Source organism: Schistocerca americana, chromosome 4 (genome assembly GCF_021461395.2).
Source record: "Schistocerca americana isolate TAMUIC-IGC-003095 chromosome 4, iqSchAmer2.1, whole genome shotgun sequence".
NCBI lineage: Eukaryota > Metazoa > Arthropoda > Insecta > Orthoptera > Acrididae > Schistocerca > Schistocerca americana.
This window is the reverse complement of record NC_060122.1, coordinates 737,387,752-737,413,928: the sequence shown is the minus strand read 5'-3', so window position 1 is coordinate 737,413,928 and position 26,177 is coordinate 737,387,752. Positions and strand designations below refer to the sequence as shown.

At 39.1% G+C, this 26,177-nt stretch overlaps 1 protein-coding gene across 3 annotated transcripts in view; it reads left to right on the top strand.

The window, feature by feature from the left end:
- LOC124612947 (Na(+)/H(+) exchanger beta-like) overlaps positions 1-26,177 on the top strand; it is a 1,149,910-nt gene that overhangs the window by 1,027,747 nt on the left and 95,986 nt on the right. For all 3 annotated transcript variants that reach the window (XM_047141462.1, XM_047141460.1, XM_047141461.1), the window contains exons 12-14: positions 182-263; positions 342-369; positions 671-889. In XM_047141462.1, the coding sequence (XP_046997418.1) occupies positions 182-263; positions 342-369; positions 671-889 (329 nt within the window). The remainder of the gene's footprint in view (positions 1-181; positions 264-341; positions 370-670; positions 890-26,177) is intronic.

Sequence of the window (26,177 nt, the reverse complement as noted above, 5' to 3'; positions counted from 1 at the left end):
GCTGCTTACTCCACATATGTATGTCTTGTAATGTTTATCTGTTTTCTGCAGGGCTTCAGTGTGTGCTACCTAGCTGTTTTTTTTTTTTTAATTTTTTTTTAGATTTTCCTTTTTTTTCTTTTTAATGAAAAATATAATGTATAGTGTAAAAAGCCATTTTTCTGTTTGTTTTTTCTTCCAGAGTTATTCTTGAATCAGCCTATTCACTTTATGACAGAGCATTTTTTGACAATTTTGGGACTGTAATGCTGTATGCTGTTGTGGTGAGCAAACATACTTTTAATTTCTGTACAATTTTGTCGAAGTATTATGTGGTAATGTATATTTCTTTCTGTTTCTAGGGAACTTTGTTCAACACCTTCACAATAGGTGAGACATGACCTGTAAATATTTATACTTGCATCACAGAAAAATAGAACACACTACGAAAATAGAAAAGCAGATCCTGTTGAACAAAGTATATAAATGCATAACATCTGTGAATTTGTAACACCGAAATAGCAACACTTCTAAGAAATTTATAAATCTGACTAAATTTTGATGCACCTTATGAACAAATTAAGTTTCTGGCACACAACTGCAACACACCCGCCTGGTTAATCAGTAATATTGAATTAAGTCAATCTGTGTTAAGTGACATTTCTTATATAGGCACTCTCTCATTTTCCAGGCCCGATACTATTTGGCCTTTCAAAGGCTGGTGCAATGGGGGATATCTACATTCTTCAGGGAAATGCTCTGGAACTCCATGACCTAAGTTTGATTGAATGCCTGGTGTTTTCTGCTCTCATCTCAGGTGTAGATCCTGTAGCTGTTCTGGCAATATTCCAAGAAATTGGTGTTAACAAAGATCTGTATTTCCTTGTATTTGGTGAATCATTGTTTAATGGTAAGTGTTTAGTGTCTTATAAAATCTGTTACTTCTGTATTTTAATGAAGTGGTGGAAACAACATTTTTATGTTCCTTAGATACACTATAATGTTGTCAATTGTTAATTCAAATATTTTATCTTAATAAAGAGTTTAAGAAATTAGATTCTGTCCAGTGGATGTATGTATTTATTGAAGATTATAAGTGAAAGGAAGGAAATATCAGAAACTTCACATTACTATTAAAACAACACTGATTACTACAGCCCAATAAAGATTTCAAGTATCTGCATATGGTCTTAATTTAAATGATAGAAAGTAATCAATGTTTAAGAAACTCTTAATCATCCTTCATGTACAGCAAATCCTCTTTTTTTCCTTTTGAAGAACAAACAAATGCCTTTCATTCATATACTTTGTTTCGCACATGGTTAATACATAGGCTCGTAAACAAGTTGGATGCAGGCTGACTGAATACATGTCAGTTTGTACACCAGAGGAAGGTGGTACCAGAGCTTTTCATGATGTCTTTGCCAAGGCTACAGTGTGATACATCAATAATTGTTGTTGTTTGTGTGCATCACATTTCCAACTTATTTGATCCTCATTTTGTAATTCTGGGGCATCATCTACAAGATAATTTTTGTATCAGTGTCAGAGCTTGTATGGGAGCTATGAGAGGTAATTTTCAACATTAACCATCTTCGCTGGCTAGGGCCTTTCCACCACGTGAATTATATGGCACCTGAGGGTAGCACAGTTCAAGCTGAAATTCATACTGTAGTGTTCATAGTAAACTTTACATGCCCAAAGATGGTGCTACCAAGTGTGAAAATTGTTTTAAGAATTGTTGGAAATGGACAGGACTTCGATCAAGAATCTCAGAATTCACAATGTAACATTGTTGTGTATGACCATCGACATACTTCATAGTTGAAAAGTTTACTGAATTAACAGAAGAAACTGAAGCAGTTTTCTGCTGAAATTGAAACAGTCTTAATGCATTTGCAATTTTTCTAAGATCAGTCACATGCTGAAATTGGAAAATAACAAAGTTGTAATGTGAACTAAGGACACAGAAAAAGGAGAAGTTCTGCGGTTGTTGTAATATCTCACTGTCAAATATTCTGTAATGTTTTCAAACTAACCATAAATTATAATTACATAACTTAGGCCTGTGAAGACATGAGGCAGTTAAAGCACATGTACTTGTAGTTACTAAACTAAATATCATGGACAGAGCAGACAAAAATACAGAAGAGCTACTGATGAATCATTAGCTATAGCAGCTGTGCTGCAGAAATGCATAAATGGCAGAACTACAGCTACAGCTAGCACAAAGCGAGTGTTAACCAACATCATCTGGCAGAAAGATTTACCGGTACGCCAAATCTTGGCAAGGTATGGCATGTGCACTGGAGTGAAACAAACAAAGCAGTGTGAGCTGAGGAAAGGTACCACGTGGGCTCATGTTCTTGAGTCTGATTATTCTAGCCATGGATGACATGGGTTGAGCTTGACACAAGCTTGAGCTTGACACAAGCTTCCCACCTATGCATATGGAAGTTCATTTGATGCTGTCCATTAAATTTAATTTCATTTCATCTTTCTTGTGTCTGCAAAAGGCATGGCACCCTGTGGGTTGAACAGGAAGCTGTTTGTTTCAGAGATGAACCCATTGTTTCTCACGAACATATGATCGGGTGACATGCCCGTATCACTGTGGAGTGTATATACTGAAATGTTTCAGTCAAATTATTTGTGCAAAACTCATTGACTGTGATCACCAGTGCATAGAACAGAACTTAGTGTCAGTTGTTTAAATACTGATTTTCTACAAATAAATGTATTATTTGTCAAACATACTCTTTATCATTTCCTGCCATCATAGTCTCTTCCCTGAACATAGTGCATGATTGCAGCACCAATGCCGGCTCATTGCATGACTGACTTGTAAGTGATGATCCCCACATGCTCCTGCTTCACTGGTGATCTCAACATGGTCTGAGGCTAACATGCGGTAACGAACTTTCATCGGTGACAGTGATGTGGAACCACAAGTGGACTGACACTTACATCCTCACATATAAATAGTGACTGAGTAGTGGACAATCCATTAAGTTTTTTTGTGTGAACAATTTTTTTATTTATTGTGTGTACTTCACTCATGAACTCTGCATTGTTCATGAACTTTCTAGTGTTATCTTCCATGTGTTATATTATTTTTGGTGAGAACTTTGTTCTAAAGCAAGATTCAAAAGACAGTATAAGAGCTGCTACCATGCAATCAGAGAGTGCAGAGCAAGTTGCAGGCACACCCCAAATCCACAGAGCTAGTTCAAAAAAACTTACACACGCAAAGTGCCAACACACCCACAATTCCTGCTGTTGCTAGAGCAGTGACATGTAGAGGACAGGTGTCATTTAAGTTGCTGCCCATTTGGTCCTGTGACCATTTGTGTGGTTCAACCAAGTAGTAATATCACCTGCAACCTCACCAAATTTGGACACATTGTGAGCCAGCTCAACCAAAAATATGCTGCCAGAGTTCAGGACATAATCACTGCCACGTCGATGTACCTCTCATGCAAGCAACTGAAGGAGGAGTGAATCTGGTGCATTTCATTGTCACAGGAACAAGAGGGCCATCAACTACTGCAACAAGATTAATGCAGCAACAGGAGGTCATCTCAGTTTGTGTGCCATTTTTGGAGACTCATGCAGTATGGTATGGTTCCAGACTTGCCATTGCATTTTATCTGGGTGTGCAGCATCCCAGCTCAAGTGCAAACCATCATTACTGTGTAGACAGAAATGCAGCTGGATGCCATAGTGGACTTGGCTGATATGGTGCATGATGCATTGGAAATGGTGCCCAATATTGCAACTGCAAAGGCCTATGACACCTTAGTCCCACAAGAAAGTTGTACTCTATGGTGACACGTGTTGCCTGCAGCCCCACTGCAGATACTGACCAGCACTGTCTAGTTCATAACTTGGCCACCCCACTGACAGCATTAAGTACAGTGATCAACTGCTTGATGCAACCCCTGGGTAGAGGGTAGCAGGTATCATAGCAGCAGTGGGCCTAGGTACAGCAAACTAGCTCATGCAATCAGCAGTATAGCACCAACCATTCTTATGGTACTCAGCCAATGCCAAAACAGCCACTGATCAGCTTTTGCTGGTGCTGTGCCAGTTTCTGTAATGATGCGGCTAAGTGCCTGCTGCCCAGTGCATACCAAAATACCAGCTGTGCCAGAACTAGATGCACCCAATTCCAGTGAGATGTATATGTGTCTCTTTGTAGTGCAATGACAGGCACCATAAAATACCTAGTTGACACAGGTTCTGACCTGCCTACATTCCTGTGCACTATGCTGAGGGAGTGCAGGACGGCCAAGGCACTGTTTCTTACAGGTGCATACAATTTCACCATTATTTCACCATAAAAACATGTGCCACAACATTTGCGTAGATATTTAATGCAGTTATGTAAACAAGCCAATCCTGGGTGCAGATTTCCTCAGCTGCTACAAGCAGTTTACTGATATCACAAACACCCATCTGATGAACTCAACAATAAGTTTGAAGATAGCATGACAGCAGCAGTAAGCCACTTTCTGTAGCATAAGATGCATGATGTGCCCTGGATCATGCACAGACATTCTGGAGAAATTTCTGGAGCTCATCCACCTAGCACACTGAGGGATGTCAGAAATTCAACAGTCCACACACTGTAACTATGTCTGGTCCACCCACCTTGTGCCATCCATGTCAACTCATGCCCAATAAACTCACTGTAGCAAAGGCTGATTTGTGGCTACCCTGTAACAGAGCATCTTTGAATATCAAACAGTCCATCGTGCTCTGTCCTGAACTTAGTTCCTAAGAAAGATAATTTGTGATTCCCACATGGGGACTATTGTGCCTTAAATGCATAAAAGGTGCCAGATTGCTATCCAGTACTGCACCTGCAGGATTTTAGACATGCCTTGGCAGGCTCAATTATTTTTAGCAAAATTGACTGTGAAGGCTTTCACATAGACTACTGTGGCACCTGGAGGCAGTCATAAAACAGCAGTTATACACCATTTGGACTTTTGGAGAGCATATTCATGATGTTTAGCTTCCATAATACTGCCCAGACCTGGCAGCAGTTCCTGGGTGGTGTCTTGCAGTGCTTCTCATCATGCTTCATATACTTTGATGACATCCTTGTGCTTTTGAAGTCACCAAAGTTCCAGTGTCTCCTCCTAACAACCATCATCCAGCACCTGAGTTAAGCAACAATCAACATTAACCCTTTAAATTGCTTATTTGGAGTGACTGAAATGGATTTTCTCAAGCATTTATTCTCCCCTAGTGGATTCATGCTGCTACCAGAGGAGTTGCAGGCAATAGTGAATTTGTGTCCACAGATGCACAAAAAATTATGCCACCACCTCTGCATGATAAACTTTTATTGTGCCATCTGCATGATGACACTGTTACACAAGAAGCATTGACTTCAGCGCTACATGGTCCCAGCTCCAATGGAACAACACCTGTGTCCACACTGGAGAAAAGCATTGTGGGATCCACATGGAACCTTGCAGAAACTACATGGCTTGCTCACTCAGTGCGTGGCACTGAATTAGCCATGTTTGTGAATGCCAGTCAGACTGGCATAGGCACAGTGCTTCAACAATGAGCCAGCAACAGCTGGTAGTCACTTTGGTTCTCCTCATATAAGCTAGAGTCTCAATGAACTTGGAATGTTTATGACTGTGAATTGCTTGCAGTATTTGAAGCAGTGAAATACTTCTGTTTGTCTGTGCAATCCTGTCCCTTCATCATTTTTAACAATACACTTCTTAACAACCATACCAAGAGTTTACCACACTAGTTTTGGCATTTGGAGTATGTGTCCCAGTTCTCCACAGACACGGAACATAATTCTCTAATAAACAATACTGTCACCAACTGCTTGTCCCATCCTTGAGCCATTGTCTCTCCTTCTATGAACTTTGAGATCATTGCCCAAGGTTAGCAGAGCAATAAGCAACTTGTAGTCTTGACCACAACACCTTCAGTAGCCTACAACTTGAGCTAGTCCCCATTTACAGTTCTACTTACAAGATTCAGTGTGAAATTTCCACAGGTACACACCGCCCATTTCTTCTGGAGAAATTTTGGTGCAGTGCCTTTGACCCTGTCCTTGGACCAACACACTCCAGTATCAAAACCAGTTTGTTGCTCATGGCCTCCACATTTTGTCTACAGAAAGACTGCCTTCAATAGGCCCACACTTACACTGCCAGCGTGCATGCAACAGTTGTGAGGCACACCCATGTGCCTGTCAGCACCTTTCCCAATGTAACACACAATTTTGAACATGTCAGTATGAGCATCCCATGGCAAGCATTACTTGCTGACAATGGTGGACTGCTTCACTCACTGGCTGGAGGTGACCCCCATAGCTGACATCACCACTGAGACCACTGACATCACCTTTGTCAACACCTCGGTGTGCACTTCAGCTGATCCAGTTGCATCTCAATAAACTGCAGCCACCAGTTTGATTATGCACTGTTCATGTATGTTGCTCCACTGTGCAGCCTGCTGTTACATAAACTACCAGCTACCACCCAGCATCTAATGGCATGGTTGAGCAGTTCCACAGGACACTGAAGGCCTCTCTAACTTGGCATGACACTGCTTGGACAGAAGCACTCCTGCTAATACTCCTCAGGCTGTGAGTAACACTGAAGAAAGAGATTGGTGCTTCATCTGCCAACCTTGTCTATAGACAACCACTTGCCATTCCTGGTAATTTTGTGGAGGAAATACCACCAACTTATAATGCCTCAGCCCTAACACTGGCAGAGCATCTGTACATCCACAACACAGCCTGCCCCCAAAGGCATGCTCATACATGGCATGGCTCTGGCAAAGCACTGTACATACAAATCATGTTTTGCACTGATGCAGATGCAGCCCCAACTTCAGCCACCCTACTCTGTAGGTAAAGAATGCTCAACATCAAATGCAATAGCAAGTTGACTACAGTCTCAACTGGTCAAGTCAATCTGGCTTACATCTTGACCACACCAGCCATTATTCAGTTCTTTGACCTGGAGGAAGACTACCTGTTGATGAATGACACATTTTCTACCATCACACAGGGAAGCACCTGTAGTTACCAGTGATCCACAGATTCCGTCAACGGTCATTGTGCTGCCATGCATGCTCCAGTCTCATCCCACCTCCCTTATACAGTAGTTGCAGCTCCCAGGACTGCACCCACCACAGGCACATAGACCACCCCCACCACAGCCACCAGTGGACTGCATCATGCTCACTAGTGTGACATGCAGGGGAGCAGGGCCAAAAAAGCAGTGCAAGCTGAGGAACGATACCGTGTAGACGTGTGTTCTTGGCTTTGATTCTTCTAGCTTTTGACCAAGTGGGTTGAGCATAACACAAGCTCACCATTAATGCATGTAGATATTAATTTGGCAATGTCCATTTCATTTTGTTTTGTCTTTCTCATGTCTGCAAAAGACATGGTGCTTTGTGGGTCAAGTAGGAAGTTGTTCTTTTCACACTGATTACTATGGTCACATATCACTGTGTATGTTCTGCAGGATCAGTGACTGAGCCAAACTGTGTGTAAACGCCATTTACTATGATTACCAGTGAATAGGTATGACAAGTAAAACTTATTGTCAGTTTGTCATGTACTGATATGTTACAAATAAATTTATTATTTGCCAAACATATCCTTTATCAATTCCTGTCACTATCCCATTCCTGAAGCCTTTTGTCTGACTAAAGTGCTTCAGTGTGACAGCAAAACCAACTCACCCTATAGCTGACTTGTAAGTGGCGATCCTCACACATTCCTGCTTTGGCTTCAGCCGCTACCAGCTAAAAGGATAAATTAAAATGAATGACAACAGATGAAAATAGTGAACAAAGAAAAAGTGCTCAGAATTCAGGTTACAGAGTGATACTACAAGATGGGCAAAATGATTGAGATGTAAAATGGATCTAAGTCTGTTTTTCACTCTTCATTATGTATACTTCTTTCCTTCACCTCTTATTTATTCCTCTCATTGATATTCTTCCCGGCTGGTCCCGGTGGACGTTCGAGTCATCCCTCGGGTATGGGTATGTGTGTGTTTGTCCTTAGGATAATTTAGGTTAAGTAGTGTGTAAGCATAGGGCTGATGACCTTAGCAGTTAAGTCCCATAAGATTTCACACATGCACGATATTCTTCCAAAGAGTACAAAACGTTGTTGCAAGAGGGATAGATACATTGTCTTATATTATGTTTCTTCTGCAGTCCAGTTTAAACTGTTGTTGAGAATGTGTTTTCATTCTGCCTTACCGGCCGTGGAGAGGGCTATTATTTTTGCTACAAGGATAGTACATCGTATGATAGGTAATGAAGTCTCATTTTATTTATGTAATGATTTACTCAAAGGTCCTAAAATGAGATGTATATGAGTTTACTGCACAGATTTTATACAGAATTTTGGCAGTATTTTTTTAGTCTGTGTATGAGAACTGTTTGGTGACTAAATATCCAGATCTACATCTGAAAGCATAGTTGAACTTCTCTTCCAAGTACACCATATTTTCTGCCCTTTAATAGAGTTTTGGCCAGTTTTTAGTGTAAGACTATTAGGGATTTATCCCCAGTGTTTGGCTTTATTTTAGTAAAAAGTTTACAAACTAGAACCCCATTTTTTAGAACTCTTTCACACCAACATACAACTGTTTTTCATTAACAAAACTTAACCTATGTAACAGGCAGAGCACTTATTGAAACAAACAACTAAATGTTGAGGCAAACAGAGATACCGCAGATCCAATTGCACCTCAAACTTTATAAATTCATTTCACTCGTGATAATTTAAACAAAAAAATGGACACAGATGTGTGTAGTAATTGATGTCAACAAAAAATTTAACATATTGATTGACACAATGGTCATTACTTCAAAGAAGCATTTACATAAAAGACAGTGAGGTTAAATTGCAGTAAGAAAAAGAGAATAGGATTACACCAGCTATAAAAACATCCTGCCAAAATAAGAGAATACTGCATAAGCTGTGCAAACAATAATTACTCATTGAATGCTATATAAATTATACATATATCCTAAGAAAGTTGTAATACAAGCTAAAAGGATGCACAGAAAGAGGACACTGACAAATCCAACAATAAGGTAAAAGCAACATGGTGCAGCAAATTCAGTATTTGGATGGTAGTTACGTATAATAACAACTAACAGGTTGTACAGTTCCATACAAATATATTCTATTGTCCTACAATGTGCAAGACATGTTGTCACAAATGTTGATCAGAGTGAACTAGTGAACTAACCTCACATCCAGAGAGGTTAGTTATCTACCTCAGGGCAGCAATATTATTCTGGGTGACTCCACAGAGGTATGTCCCCATAGAGAACCCCCCCCCCCCCCCCGTAGTGTGAACCAGTGGGATGTTGGTGTGTATCATAATCAGTGAGGTGCATCAGTAGGTGCAGTGCACAGCCAAAGTGCAAAGTGAGAGGAGCCACAGGAGGCTGTGGAGTTTGATGGTCCATGACTGGCAAGACAGCAGGAGGTGTGATGTCATCACTGGCAATGGAGGAGGGTGCAGCAAACCTGGTGTGATGATTAGAGGCTGAAGAGGCGGTGGTAGAGGTGGTGTCATCCTCAGCATTGGCAGTGGGAGTGGCGTATACAGGGGCGGTGATGAGGATGACTCTGTTGGTCCTGAAGCAAGATGTTAAACCCTCTGTATTGACAAAGGAGGGCAGGGGCATAGCATGTTCGATTGACCTGGAGATACACTGGGGTCTGCCTACCTATTTGTGAAACTGGTGGGGATGCCTAACAGTAAGTCTCATAGGGTGACATTGATATCTTCCAGCAGGAAGTCACTCATATTTAGTTGTACTTTAAAGTGAGTGTCCGTTGGCTGCAGAGGCACCAATGCAGGGCATGCCACTGGAGAGTTGACTAAAGTCCATTCAGATTTTAGTCTGCTTAAGGACAATGAACTTGTCTTTCCCAAGATGATCTGTGTGCAGCATACCATGGAAACAGATGTTGTAAGTCCTTGTGAAAAAATATCATAGGCTTTATGTGATGGGTAGTTGGTGCCACGCAGATGTTGCATATATGCTCATGCACTCCCTACACTAGTTCCAGCAGGTCATGGTCCAGTGTAGCTACACCTCGAGTGACAAATTCTGCAAGGAGGCAGAGCGGTTCACCATATAGAACCTCAGCAAGATGTTCAGATCTTTTTTATGAGCAATCCTAATTTCAAGGAGCACCCAGGGCAGGGCATTGCTCCATGACTGTGGGTGGCACATTAATGCTGCCTAGAGTTTGCAGTGTAATCGTTCCACTACACCATTTGACTGGGGGTGGTAAGCAATCATGTTGAAACAATAATACCCTCAAAGTCGGCACAGTCCTTTGAAGAAGGCAGACTCAAATTGCTGGCTTTGGTCTATCATCAGTGATGTAGGACAGCCAAACCTGGAAACCCAGTTGCTAACAGAGTCCTCAGCAACTGTGTCAGCTGAAATGTCTGGGGTGGCCTCAGCCCAATGCATCATACAGGCTGTTATGGATAAGATGTACTTTGAACCCTACGACTCAGGGAATGGCCGGACTAAATCAATATGAATGTGTTTAAAATGCCCCAAAGGGGGGCTGAGCAGGGCATCCTACCTCTGCCTGTTGACAAGGGACGCACACCCTGGTCCATGCAATGCAATTACGCTTGATGTTTGGTCAGACAAAGCATTCCATGACTAATTTAAGTGTGTGACATACACAGAAATGTGCAGGAAAGTGCAGCAAGTTGAACACAGTTTTACAACATGATTATGGGATGAATGAGCACATCCTATCATGCAACACATCACACCAAACAGATTTGGGGGCTTCTGGCAGTGTGCACTGTCATAGTTGTAGCCAAGTGCCGTGTCTGGTGAGTAGTTGTTGTAGGTAAGGATCTGTGGCCTGTGTGTCAGTGAGTAGATCAAAGTCCATCTGAGTTAATATGGCTGCCATGTGAGACAGGTAGTCCATGACTATATTTTCCACACCTTACACATGTCTGACATTGGTGGTAAATTGGGAGACCAGGTCAAGCTGGTGTTAACAGAATGGTTTTTGATTGCATCTGCAAGAGGTTTGTGGTCAGTGTAAATGGTTAGAGGACATCCTTCAATGTCATCCTGGAAATAGCAGACTGTCTTATAGAAGGCCAAGCGCTCTCTATCGAAAGTCAACCACTTCTTCTGAGTATCGGACAACTTTTGAAAGAAAAAACGCAGCATCTGTCTTACGCCGATGATCTCTTGGTGTAGTATGGAGCCAAATTCACAGTCTCTAGTGTCGTCGATGATCACAAGGTGTGCGTCCAGTAATGGGAGGTTGAGAGTGTCAGCGTGTTCAAGGTCAGATTTAATCTTGTCAAAGGCTGTTTGTAGTCCAGGCATCCACATCAGGCACAATTTGTTGTCGGTGTTCCTGCCATACAGTGGTTCAGACAGAGGCAAGAGTGTTTCAGTAGCACAGGTGAGATGATTCCTGTAAAAATTGATGACTCTGAGTAAACATCATGGTTCTTGATAGTTTTGAAAAAGAAGCTGGGAATGTTAATGCACGTAGACTCACTGGCACTAGAGGTGTCAGTGGGAATAAGTGTAATTATCTCCTGCGTGGAAGATCAGAGCACTATGTGTGCTGATGAATGGGGTGGCAGCATGGTGCGTTTGCCTGGAATCACATTTGTTGTAATAGCTGAATTGCTATGCTAATAGTCACCTGGCATCATTACAGTGCTGTCACTCATATGGTCAATCTGAGAATCTGACACACATCATTGGCCAATTTGGCCTGAAGTGGTGTGAGTCTGGAAAGGTAGATGTGAAGCAATGGAAGCGTTGTTGTTGGTTTACTAAACACATCAAACTGGACACTTTGCCCAAGTTTTGACAAAATTGTATCAAACTCAGGCACAGAAAGTGGAATTCACAGGCACTGACAAAGACAAGAGATTAACACCCCACACAGCAGGAAATGGCTGAGCTGGAGGTAGCTGCAGCATTATAGGTCAGTGGACCAACATGGGAGATTTTACATTTTCGACACGATGCGGTTGAAATTTCAGTGTCGTCACTGTAGGAAGTTTGGTCCTCAGCATAGTGCTTATGTACAATAACAACTAACAAGTCATATGATTCCATAGAAATATATTTTATTGTTCTACAAGGTACAAAGCATATTGTCACAGACATCGATCAGAGTGAACTAACTGTAGGTCCAAAGAGGTTAGTTCAGCTGCCTCAGGGCAGCGATATTGTTCCGCATGACTCCAATGAGTTATGTCCGCACAATGGAATATTATAAAAGGAAAAGAGGGAAGACAAAACAATGCTAAACTAAATACAACAATTAAATGATAAGTAAGCCTTAAGCTGTAGAGACCATTTTCAACAAATACTTTACAAGCATTGCTGAAGATTTGGATATAAATGACCCAAACACAAAACATCAACCAGTAAATTGGAAAATTCACATGTTCACAGGGTTAATATTAATGGTACGGCCACTGAAGATGATGATGTAAATCCCCCTTGAGGATTAAAAAATTCTGGCACAGTTTGGATTTATGGTATTCCAGCAACTGTCATCAAGAAATGTGCACATACTATTACTGAAACACTAACTCACCTCTGTGACTGTTTTTTCAGACACATGCTTTCCCAGAGTCACTGAAAATCAAAAAAAGTAATTCCCATTTTTAAAAAATGTGGAAAAAGGCATGAACACTTATTGGCCTATCACAATTTCATACTGCTTCTCTAAAGTTTCTGCAAAAATTAGACACAAAAATCTTTTGGGCTCCATTGACAAAAGGTGTACTGCATGTATCTCAACAGGGGTTTAGGCAGAACAAATCTGTGCAAATGGCTGTATAAGACTGCATAATTATGGTAATAGATTTCCTGGCCAAAAGCAATCATTTGTATAGGTCATTTTGATATTCAGAGACAATTAACTCAATTCAGTAACTGAAATTATATATGGAAGTAAAGCAGTAAAGCAAGGTGTGTTTCAGGGCTCAGTAATGGGACCTCTACTATTCCTTCTGTCTGTCAGGATTTAAGCCTGAGTCTAGATGCTCACAGAACCATTATATTTACAGATGATACACATCTACTCCTCAAAGGGGACAACAATGTATGGAATATGCCATACCTTTAATTTCTTGATTACCCTGTACTGAGTGCTCATATGTGCATTGTCTTGCAGTAATCTGGAATTATGATGAGTTCTAAAATAGTGTACACAGTCAGAATTTAGTTAATTTGACTGGTTTTCACATTAATTTCTCTCATAGCAACATGGTGATCAGCAAATGATAAGATTTCACAAAGAACATTATTCACAGGTAGACGCTTCGAATCAAGAACGTCCATATGATAGTTTGTGGGGTGGGGCCCAGACCTGGGGTTATGAAGTATTTTTAATATTTAGGAAGATAAATGCCAGTTTGTAAGCAGCTAATATCGAAGCAAAGTCTTTATATGTTAATATAGAAAACAAACTACAAGCACACACCTCATTAGATTGGTTGGTTGGTTGATTTGGGGGAGGGGACCAAACAGTGAGGTCATCAGGCCCATCAGATTAGGGAAGGATGGGGAAGGAAGCCAACCATGCCCTTTCAAATGAATCATTCTATCATTTGCTCTAAATAATTTAGGAAAATCCTGGAAAATCTATATCAGAATGGGCGGACACGGGTTTGAACTGTCATCCTCCTGAATGTGAGTCCAGTGTGCTAACCACAGCGCCACCTCATTCAGTACCCCATAAGATTTTACAGTGGTACTGATATAAAAAACAAACTCTAAGGTAAATTATTCTGCATAGGTTAGTTTATGGATTTGAAACTAATATTTATCTGAAAAAGCAAACTTTAAATTTCTTTTCTTCTTACTGTAAAGTCAATCACTTTGTCCTCAAAATCAGGGTTTTTCACTCTTTTCCTGTGGACACTAAGAAAGGGCACAAGCTTGAAAGACAGTCCACTTCTCAGCCACATCTTCACTCTACACAATGTACTCAATGAATGATGAATACTGTATGGCGCAAGTAGTGAAGTCATGAGTGTGTGTGGGAGAGGGATTGGCAGAATATAAACAATACCTTACTGTTGAGTAAACTATAGCTTCTGCTAGTACATCATGGAGCTTTGTTTTTTTCCAAACACCCCTTATTTGTCCACACTATATACTGTAATCTGGCTTCTGCTTCTAAGCTGCAAATTTGATAAAAATATTGCTGTTTTTTATGTCTCTCATGAGATCTTCTTTCCTCTTCTTTTTAATTAAATTATGGCAAAGAATTCCACCTTTGAAAGGAACTTCTTTATTTTTTCAACTCTTGTGATAAGTATGTGATTATGGAATTCATGTACGGATTATAAACTGCCACTTTGAAATAGTCTTCTGGTAATGAGCATTGGACATACACATTGGATCTGTGAGTCTGCCTTCCAGCCACTATTGGATTGTCAAGTTCCTTGCAGTCTTTTTTTACTGCCTCAAGAGTACGTACTTGTCATTACTTTATCTCTGCTTTTGATAATTGGCTACCAGGTCAGTGTTCATGTACCTGTAGACTAAGTGGAGATCCATATCAGTATACCAGATTTTGTTCACCATTGGTTCTAGATTTGAAGACCATCTTGGTATAATGTATAGACAAATAATAAATGTAGTTGATGATGTGCTGTCTACTTGGCTAGCATGTTATCTAGTGTCTTGATTGTTTCCACTGTAATTTTGCAAGGTGTTTGGAGGTGTATATTTATGTGACCACTTAGTTTCACTGAACACAGGAATGCTTGGTATTACTTTCCTATTCATTAGACTTTCTCTGAAGAACCTAATAACTTTGTATATGGTTCTGACAGTGTTACAAATTTCCTGGGCACTGTTGCTGTCAATGACAATTACTTTTCTCTAACCCTAGCTTGCACTGTATTGTAATGGCCTGCCAATGTTGAACAGCCACTAAAGCTCAAAACAACCGACTTTTTCATATGATCCAAATTTTCAATAAATTTTAAAACAGATGGAGAAATTCCCTCAGTATCCAATTTAGTTAGCTCTGAAAACCTTAAAAATTTGTCCTTTACATCTACAAATTGTATTCCCACTGACAATTGTTCTTTCCTACTAATGTCAGCTGTTCTAGCAGCCAATAATGGAAATGCTGGTGATCTGTGTATCTTATCAACAATCTTGTATTGTAACACAGAACTACATGTACTTATTAAATTGTTATGAACTCTGTATGATGTATATTTTACTTTTACACAGTGGTTTTGTAAATGAGCCTCCAACACTATGTCACCTGCACTTACTCTAAACAATAGCAAATCTTGAGAAAATTTCCTTTAGTTGAATTCTTTCTCTAATGGATGTATAATGAGTGCTACAAAATATTGAACTAACACAAATTGATTTCATTGTTTTTCTGTTGCTATTTACAAGCTTTTATTGTAAATTAACTCAGTTTTTGAGTTTGATAACAACTATAACTAATTTCAAAACATTTTAGGAAACTAGTAATTTCTACCACAGGTTTTTGTGTTGCCTTAATACAAATCTTATTTTATGTATCTGCTTCAGTTGTTATAGGGAATTAGAAATTTTTGACTCAACAGATTTAATGACAATCAGCAGGTTTAATTTAAAGTCCTTCGTTCACTGCCCTGTAATACATTGCACCAGCCAAAATGCAGCCCCACTGAGGAAGCTTTTCTCAAACACAGGATGAGTTGATTGACATTCGTAAGCAGCTGGAAATCATCCTGACTATTGTCAAATGATTGACAGTAGCTGTGAATTGGTGTGTTGAAGGAGCTCCTGAGAGTCATGTACCTTTGATACCTGTACAAGAGGTACCTCGAGTACTAACCTCTCCTGTGGATCCTGTCTCCTGTGCAGAAAGTACAGGATCTGTCGTTACTTGTCCACCTGATGATAAGTGGCATGTCAATGGTAGATCTAGGCATCCTGTACAGCATGGACATGTACCAAGGAGAACTCAGGGTGTTGTACCAATCCCCCTAAACAACAAGTTTGAGGTGCTGTCTTTCAATGAAACTAAAACTGAGCCAATGTGACTCACATCTCCTGATTTTGGAAAACTTGTTTTGTCCAGTGTCAGGAGGAGGCAAACACAAAAGAGTAATGGTCTATTAGTTGTTGGAAGTTCAGATGTATGGAGAATGATGGTACCTCTAAGGGAAATGGCAGCAAGGCACAGGAAAGGACACCAGGTGCAATTAGTGTGTATGCCTGGGGGCCTCATTCAACAAGTTGAAGACGCTATTCCAGCAGCCATTTAGGGAACAGGATGCAACCAATTGCAAGTTGTGGTGCACATTGGAACCAATGACGCCTGTTGTTTGGGTTCTGACATCATTCTTGGATCATTTCAGTGGCCGGCAGAGAAGAACAGCTATGCACATGGAGTTTCAATGAAGCTCACAATTTGCAGCATCGTCCCAGAACTGATAGTGCCCCTTTGGTTCTGAGTCAAGTGGAAGGTGAATAGTGAATAGTGTTTTATTCATCTCATAACATACAATTTCTAATCATATGATTAGTGTACAGGAGACACGTCAAAGAAATGGATAACACTACTTAGGCCTAATTGGTACAAAGAATTTTAACATTAATATAAACTTTTATTTTTCTTTCCTCCCTTTTGTGAAGGACAGCTACATTTACACACAAGACTATATGTAAATTTATCCTGCTCAAATGTTCAGTTCATCCTTCATGAACTCCTCAACAGTGTTGTAGCAGCGTTTGACAAGTGTATCATATAGCTTTGTTTTCAGTGTCTCTAGGTTCATACTCAGAACATTCTTTCCTTTTAGCTTGTTATGAATTTTCATTGCCATATACTGAGGAGACTGCGCATATAGGTTTAAGCGATGAGTGGAAAGCATAAAATTGTCTTTGTTTCTGGTTTTATATGCGTGATTGAAACAGTTTTTCTCGAATAACTCTAAATTGCTATGTAGAAAGATGATAATATCATAGATGTATAAGGAGGGAACTGTTAATAACTGTTGTTTTTCAAATAGTGGGCGACATGATGTCCTTGGATGGGCAGTACACATGTTCCTTATTATTCTTTTCTGTAACTTTAGTATGCGCAATATACTGCTAGAATTTCCCCAAAAAATAATACCATACCTTACAACTGATTGAAAGTAGCTGTAGTATGCAATTTTCCTTGTATTCATGACTGTTGCACCAGCTAATATTTGCATAGCAAATGCAAAGCTACATAATTTGTTTAACAGGTAGTCAACATGTTTATTCCAATTTAAATGTTTGGCTAGGTTTAACCCTAAAAACTTTACAGAATCTGCTTCGCCTATATCCTGATTTTTATGAGTTATTTTAATTTCTTGGGGCTTTGACTGTTTTGTTCTGAACTGGACCATCTGGGTTTTGGGGATGTTCAATCTTAATCCATTCAGTTGGAACCATGTTTCTAGTTTGGTGATTGTGTTTATTATGTAGATAGGGATGTTTTCTGGCTCCTGGTTTTCAATTAATACAGATGTGTCATTTGCAAATAAAATCAATGGAGCATTTATATTGTTCGGTAAATCATTAACATAGAACAAGAACAAAATAGGTCCTAGAATCGAGCCTTGAGGGACACCTTGTGCTACTGTTTTCCATTTTGAATAGTAATTTGCTGCATTTGATGTGACAATCACTCTTTGTTTCCTATTTGATAAGTATGAAGTAAGCCAATTTAGAACATTACCCATGATACCATACTTGTCAAGCTTATAGATGAGCAGTGGATGATTTACAGAGTCAAAGGCTTTTGTGAGATCACAAAAGATTCCTGCAACTTTACTATGGTTATCTAATGATGTGCTGATCTTGTCGATAAACTTGTTAATTGCACCAGTAGTACTGTTGCCACGCTGGAAACCAAATTGGTTTTCCGTAATAATATCATATTTCCACATAAAATTTCGAATCTGATTAACAGCAGTATTTTCAATGATTTTTGATAGGACTGGAAGGAGGGAGATGGGATGATAATCCCCCATATCCTCTCTTGACCCTTTTTTGATTAACAGTTTTACTTCTGCATACTTCAGCACCTCTGGGAAGCTTCCTTGTTCAAAGGATTGGTTTATTATTTTAGATAGTGGGTATCCTATTATTTTACACACAAATTTAAGGACTTTTGCTGGTATTCCATCCCAACCTGCAGAATTTTTGATTTTTAGTTTTAATATAATTTTTTCTACTTCTATTGTTGAAACTGTTTTGAATTTTGTGAGGCATTCAGAATTATGATTTAGTCCAAAGGGGCATACATTGTTCTCATAATCTGCAACATTAACCTCTGGTTTCACTACATTAATGAAGAACTCATTGAAGCATTCTGAAATTTGAGCCGGATTTACAATGATCTCATCTTCAAGCTTAATTGTACTAATTCCATTTCTAGAGGCTTTGATACCTAATTCGTGTTTTACAACTGACCACACTGCCTTTGATTTATTCTCATGTTTTAAGATTAATTTATTATTTGTCACTTGCTTTGCTGCTTTGACAACTTTCTTAAATGTAATTTTCAGGGTGTATAGGTGGACAAGGAAAAAAAATTCCCGAATTTTTCCCAGATTTCCCGGTTGAAAATACACTTTTTTGGTGTTAAATGACAGTATACTTTTCCTCAGCACTGTGAAACTTATCAATTCTTTGAATGTTCATGGTTTTATACACCGACGTAGAATTTCCCGGCACTTTAGAAAACGAAACTCTGGGCGGAAAAAACATGTTCTGGAAGATCTTTGATGTGCAGCAACATGTACGCTGCATATTTTCATGTTGCAAAGGTATAAATTCGAATTCCACCAGTGACCGCATGTTACTTTCCGAAGCATAGAAATCGAGATTGCGATGCGGCCAGTGATCTCACCAGCTGATGACAGCATAGGACACGTGATGTAGTCAGCCAATAGCAATATCACCCTTAAGTAGCGCGAACACACAAAAAGAAAAGTTAATGGTTTAAATTAATACACATAGTTTTGCTAGAAGAAAAACAAAGCTTTCACAAATAATATTGGTCTCGAAGATTAATAAGCTGCAAGAGAAGCTACGCTTCCACATATAATGCTGATCATTTTGCGCGTGTTACACTTGAAGATACATCACACAACTGTGCCAGTAAAATTTTTAATAACGATGTAAATGTCTGATCTTCTGGGCTCGAATTTCTTCTAGACGGTCATCCTCAAAGAGTTGATTTTTAAATGAGAGTTAAACGCTCTGTGATTTAAGAAATTCGTTGTACATTCTCGCACATAGTTCATCTTGCGTAAAAGGAAATATACTTTGAAAACACTTTTCAAACCACCATTCGCAATATTTTCCTATGACCTGTTAGAAATTGGTTCATTTCAACAGTTGCCAGAGAGCACCAGATAACAGGCGTCACTGCGCCTGGGCAGCTACGATGGCGCAGGAAGCCCGCATGTTTGTACGTGTAAAATATTAAAAGATCTTGCATTATGTCATAAAAGAAACAAGACATCAAAGGATACTCAAGGAGCATCGGAATTTCGTGAACCATACTAAAATCCATAATTCGGCTTAAAGTGCACAATCGTATGTCCGGATTCGGATGTAAATTTTCTTGAGTACCAGTACTGTATTATCTCATGTTTGGTTCTTTATTATGGCATAGTGCCATACGAGCTAGAAGAGGGAAAACGTGCACTTGAAATGCAGCGAACAGTTGAAACTAGCCAACAGTGTGAAATTAAACACTTCGTTTCAAATAAATTGACTGCCTCAGGGCAAAATATTAATAAAAGCCAAATCTCTTTAGCAAACCGACAAAAATAACTTCCTTGTTCTGCAAGGTGATTAATGCTTGACTGTCAGATAGGTGGAAATAAAACCTGAAGCTAACAATATATTTTAGCCTCCCGTAATTATGCGAACGTATTTTAAATCTGTTTTGTTTTCATTTAATTTGGGAGCAATAAACGAAGAGGAAACAGCAAAATCACTATACGTAAACACAGGTCACGTGGAGACTACCCTCCTCGCCACTACAGCTCAGACTGCTCTGTGCATCAGCCCTGGATCTACGATATTTCCGAACCGGAGCAATTTAGATAGTGGCGCCCAGCCACACATCTGTAGCCAGAAGCGGGAGAAGGTACTACTCATAGGCGACTCACAGAGCATGCGCAAGAGCCCGCCAGCAACTGCTCAAATGAATCAAATGTAAACAGCTGTCATGTCACGCTCATCGGAGGCAATTTGTTGTAAGAAAGCACTGCATATTCTTCCTAAAGCCTTTGACACACTTTGGTTGGAAGACGCTAGTATGAACACTATGTTCTGTTGTTGTATACGGCGCATTTCCTTTGTGACATAAGTTTTATTTTATTTTATTTTATTTTTTCTCTTGTTCATGTTTTTTTGCTGCAGCATTATTCTGCAGAAGCAGGATACAGTAATATCCTTCGTTAGAGTATTGGTTCTTACCAGTCAAAATCACAAAAATTTAACTGGTAACTAAAACAAGGAAAAGTTCCCAGAATTCTAAAAAATTCCTGGGTTTTTCCCGGATTTCTCCAGGACGAAAAAATTCCCGGGTTTTTCCCGGATCTCCCAGATGGCCCGGGTCGTATACACCCTGACTTTTGTATCGCTTAACATATTCAATAAATTCAATTTTTTTATTATGTCTTAGTTCCTTATGTCGCTGCCTTTTCTTAGCACTGGAGATTTTTATGCATTTAGTGATCCATTTTAGTTTTGTCATTTTATTAAAATAAGTTTTTTGTGGAAACATTTCATTGAAAACACTTAGAAAATCCCTTAGAAATGCTTCAAAATGTGCCGTGCATGAAATATTTTTATCAAAGTGCCTTGAGCTTATCATGGAATAGAGTCAAAGTTTCTTGGTTGAGGATCCTTTTTACATAAGCTTTTTTACACGGGATGTCTCTACCTGCTCTGGGTAGCTCAATGAATAATGCTGAAGGATCAGAAATTCCTAGATCGAGACAAAATTTATATCCATCTTCAAATACGTAATTCGTTAAAATATTGTCAATGCATGTAGCTGACTGAGCATTTTCTCTTGTAGACTCAGAAAAATTTAATTTTAAGCCACATTTTTTTATTAAGTCTGTAAATTTTGATACCTCAGATGTTTCATTCAACACATTGATGTTAAAATCAGCAGCAACCACAATTTTTTTCCTCTTTTCTTTACTGAGGTATTCTAACAAACTCTGAAATTTACACAGGAAATGCTCAGTTGTCACCTTCCCTGGGATTCTATAAATTGATATTATAACATTTAAGTCCTTTAACTCAACAAGGCAACTTTCAAAAATACACTCTTCATTAAAACAATTGAAGTCACATCTTACATGGTAATCTAAATCAGAATGAATGAGTATGCATGAACCTCCTCGTGACTTATTTATCTTACAAAAGCTGGTAGCTACCTTGAAGTTTTCAATTTAATTTAAGATTTTTATGGTATCACTACTAAGCCGTGTTCATTTAAACAAATTACTTTAACATTTAGAAATTCAGATAAAAAAGACTTGTAGCTCATCTAACTTAGAGCTTCTGTCACATGAGTATTCAGCACTTAAACCATTTATATTACAATGCATTATATAGTTACTACTAAGATCATCAATTTTATTTTTTAAAGACCTAATATTTAATAATGAGCCATCTTCACAAAAGGGTAGCTCTGGATTCCTCTGTAGCAGCCCATCAGCTTGCTCTCTTGGCTTGTACATTTCTTTGTCTCTTTGATATTGTGTACTTACGTTCTTGATGGCACTGGATCTGGATGGTGCTGAAGTGACTTCCCTGGTGCCAGCCATAAAAAATCACTGTTCCTCTCTGGAGCTTTCCTGCTTCCGGAAGACACACGTTCAGCAGCTTGTTTGCCTTCAAGTATTTTTGGGGCTTGCAAAATTTGTGCTTCTTTTCTTTTTGGCTTGAACCATTTCGTAATTTGTGTTTGTTTCCCAGCTTGAATGTTACTTTCTGGCCTATTGGTTTTAAACCATTTCGTGATTTGACACTGATTGATGGCTATATTGTTTGCTGAATGAAAAGAATGCTTTGTTACTTGCGATCGATTTCCACTTGCCCTGGGTACTTCATCGCTCCGTGAAATACGAGTAAAAATTTTTTCCGTAAGTTCCTCCTTTCCTAATGCATTCAAATGAAGACCGTGAACTGTATGGAGCCTTCGCTCCAAACTGTTTATGTCAATAATGTCTGTATTTATGAAGTGAGTACATATTTCATTGAAACTCTTGTTTGTGGCATGAATTCCACTGTTTACACACAACCACCTTGGTAAATCGTGACGATGCGGGATATTTACAACGAGTACATTCATGTGAGATAAATTATTGAGGCATTTTCTCAATTCTGTGCTAGCCTTGAACGACTCATTTCTATATACATCATTTGATCCTCCCAGCAATACAACAAAGTCATCCTTACACAAACTAATTACTTCACGTAATTTTGTAAGGTTTTTCAGTTCACTTAATGGAGCCCAAGGCTTCACGAAACCGTTTGCCCTGTAATTGTATTTTTCCGTTAGCACTGCAACTTCCTGGGCTTGCGAGTAGGGTTGAGAACTGTAGAATCTCCCTAAATAGGTCAGATATGCACTAAACATCAGAGGCTGCTACTCAGGTAGATGACTGTGTGAGGGGTGCACACAAGAGTTTTTTAGATTAGGTGATTATCCAACCAGTCCCCAGAAGTATCAGTATAAGATCGAAAGAAATGTCTCCCACAGGTGAGAGAATTAAAATCCTTATGGTAAACTGCCAAAGCATTCATAACAATGTGTGAGAGTTTGAGGCACTCATGTAAAAACAGTGAAGCTGACATAATACTAGGTACAGAAAGCTGATTCAAACTGAAATTGAGAGCAGTGAGATTTTTGGGGAAAATTTAAATATGTATCAAAAGGATATATAAATGGGAAATGGAGGTGGTGTATTTATCACTGACGACAAAAAACTCAGATCCACCAAGGTGGAAATTGAAGCTGCATGTGAGATTGTTTGGGCAAGACTCAGTATCAGGATGGACGTAAAATGATAACTGGATCCTTCTATCTCCTACTCGACTTACTTCCTGATGCAACCAAAAACTTTGGAGAAAACCTTACTTCACTTGTTCGTAAGTTCCTCAGCCATACCGTAATCATTGGTGGATACTTTATCATCCAACAGTTAATTGGGAAAATTACAATTTTGTTAGTGGTGGGTGTGATAAGACATCCTGTGAAACTTTACTAAATGCCTTTTCTGGAAACTACCTAGAACAAATAGTTAGGAACCCCACTCATGATGGAAATATACTGGATCTAATGACAACAAATACACCTGACCTCTTTGAGTATGTCCACATCAAAACTGGTGTCAGTGACCATGATGCAGTTGTGGCAGCAATGATAACCAAAGTACAAAGAGTAACTAAAACAAGCAGAAAGATATGTATGTTCAGTAAACTATATACAAAATCAGTAATGTATTATCTCTATGAGGAACTTGAAACTTTCACCACAGGTCAGGAGCATGTAGAGGAACTTTGGCTCAAGTTTAAAAGAATATCTGACAAAGCACTGGATAGGTATGTACCCAGTAGAACATTTCATAATGGAGGGAATCTCCATGGTATACAGTCGCTGTAAAGAAACTTCTGAAGAAAAAGAGATTACTGAATAACAGGTGTAAAAAAAGTGTAGGGCTATAGATAGAGAGAAGCTGAATGAAAAATGTTTGGCTGTCAAGAGAGCAATACATGATGCCTTTAATGACCAGTATAGCAGAATATTGTCAAATTACATTTCAAAAAAATCCAAAGAAATTCTGGTCAAATGTAAAGGCTGTTTCTGGCACCAAAGTTAGTATTCTCTCCCTAGTGAATGAGACAGGAACTGAAATTGAGGGTAGCAAAACAAAAGCTGAAATGCTGAACTCTTTTTTTCAAATGTTCCTTTAGAAAGGGAAACCCAGGAGAGTTCCCCAGTTTAATCCTCCTCCCACTGAAAAGATGAATGAAATAAGTATTAGTGTCAGGGTGTTGAGAAACAGCTGAAATTGTTGAAACTGAACAAAGCTCCAAGCCCCGATAGAATCTCTGTCAGATTCTATACTGAATGTGTGGCTGAGTTAGCCCCTCTTCTCACTATAATATATTGTAGATTCCTCAGACAAAAAAACCATGCCCAGTTCTTGGAAAAAAACACAGGCCACACCTGTTTACAAGAAGGGTAATAGAAGTGATCCATAAAGCTACCATCCAATGTACTTGACATCAATTTGTTGAAGAATTTTAGTATATATTCTGGGGTTACATAATGAGGTATCAAAGAGAATGACCTCCACAACAGCTACCAGCATGGTTTTCAAAAACATCGATCATAAGAAACCCAACTTGCACTTTTCTCACATGACATACTGAAACCTTTGGATGAAGGCAACCAAGTGGGTGCAGTTTTTCTTGATTTCCAAAAAGCATTTGATTTAGTACCACACCTACACTTGTTGTCAAAAGTACAATCACATGAGCTATTAAGAGAAATTTGTGACTGGGTGGAGGACTTTTTGGTAGCGAGGACACAGCAAGTTATCTTGGATGGAGAGCTATTGTTACCAAATTAGAATCTATATTCTTCTTCCATAACATTTCATACCACTAGCTATGTCAAACCTTACAGTGCAGTCAAGTTTTCCTGCGATAATGAATTACATACACAGGAAATAAACTGTTACCTTAGAATAACTTACAACTTGGTTTAGCTATCATCTGAGCTATGTCTCCAAAGTTTGAGTTTGGGCTCTTGATTGGTATACTTGCCAGTGAATATTAGTTTTTGAACAACCCTTTAAAGACTCCACAATAAAATGGTTAACATCACTGACTACTGTGTGGAAGTATCCAGGTTCAATTCTTGGCAGCTTCTCAGATTTTTTTCTGAGGTGGCGAGGTCTGGTACAGAATCCAGTCAGCCCTTGTGATGGCAAATGAGGCGCTGCTAGAATAAACAAGCAACATCATCAGGATTCATCTACTGGCAATAATAGCTGAAGGGATTGGCAACGTGTTGATCACATACTCCAGATCATATACCATCCCTCGTACTGCCATGTAGGCAGTAGTCATCCAGTTGGAATAAGCCTGAAGCTTAATCAGTGATTGATATTTACATTATGTTACATTTTAAAGTAATTTAAAATCATTTATGTAGGTTAGGAACAATATTGGGCCCAGGAATGTGCCTTGTGGGACCCTACATGTTTTATTTTTCTAATTATGAGGTTAGTTTCATGCTTGTGATGCATTATGTCTACGAGACCCTCTGTTTTTTACTACAGGAATGCCAGTAATGCAAAGAAGAATTTTATGATCCACACAGTCAAAGACCTTCTGTTAGGCCACAAAATACCAATAGGATATTTTTTCATGTTTATCCCCACCAGTGCTTCACTTGAGCTAGTTAACAAGCTCTGCTCAGTTAAACGCATCAGTAGCCAGTCATACGACACTTTCTCAACATAATGAAGAGACAGGAAGGAGTGAAACAGTTGGTGATTAGAGGCGCTTGGCTTATCTCCAGTTCTGCAGGTGTTACCATAGACGTTTAAGTGTCTTAGGAAATATAGACTGATGGGAAGTATATTCTGAGTCATTGATTGATTACAAAGATAGCTTACAGGATAATAATATCTAAATTTTAATATTCTGCTAGGAACACCATCACAGCCAGCAGAATCACAACTTTTTAGTGACCTGATTAATTTTGTAATCTTCTTTAGAGATGTATTTTTGAAAAAAATGTTTTTTGGTGATGCATTCAGAGAAAAGCATGCTGGGACTTGGATTGTGTTCTAGGGGCAGTTTTTACCTGTAGAATTTAGAGGAGCTTGTGTTAGGCAAGAGAGGATTTATATGATATAAATCATCAACATACAATTGAAAACCTCTGCATTATACAATATTAATCAATGATATCTAAGGACAATAAAATCTTCTCTTCATAATTTGCAAACTTTGGCAGGGCCTCTCTTTCAAGTGGATAGCTTGTACTGGTGATGCCCTCATAGAATGCTTGAAAGTGCACTAAAAGATGATCA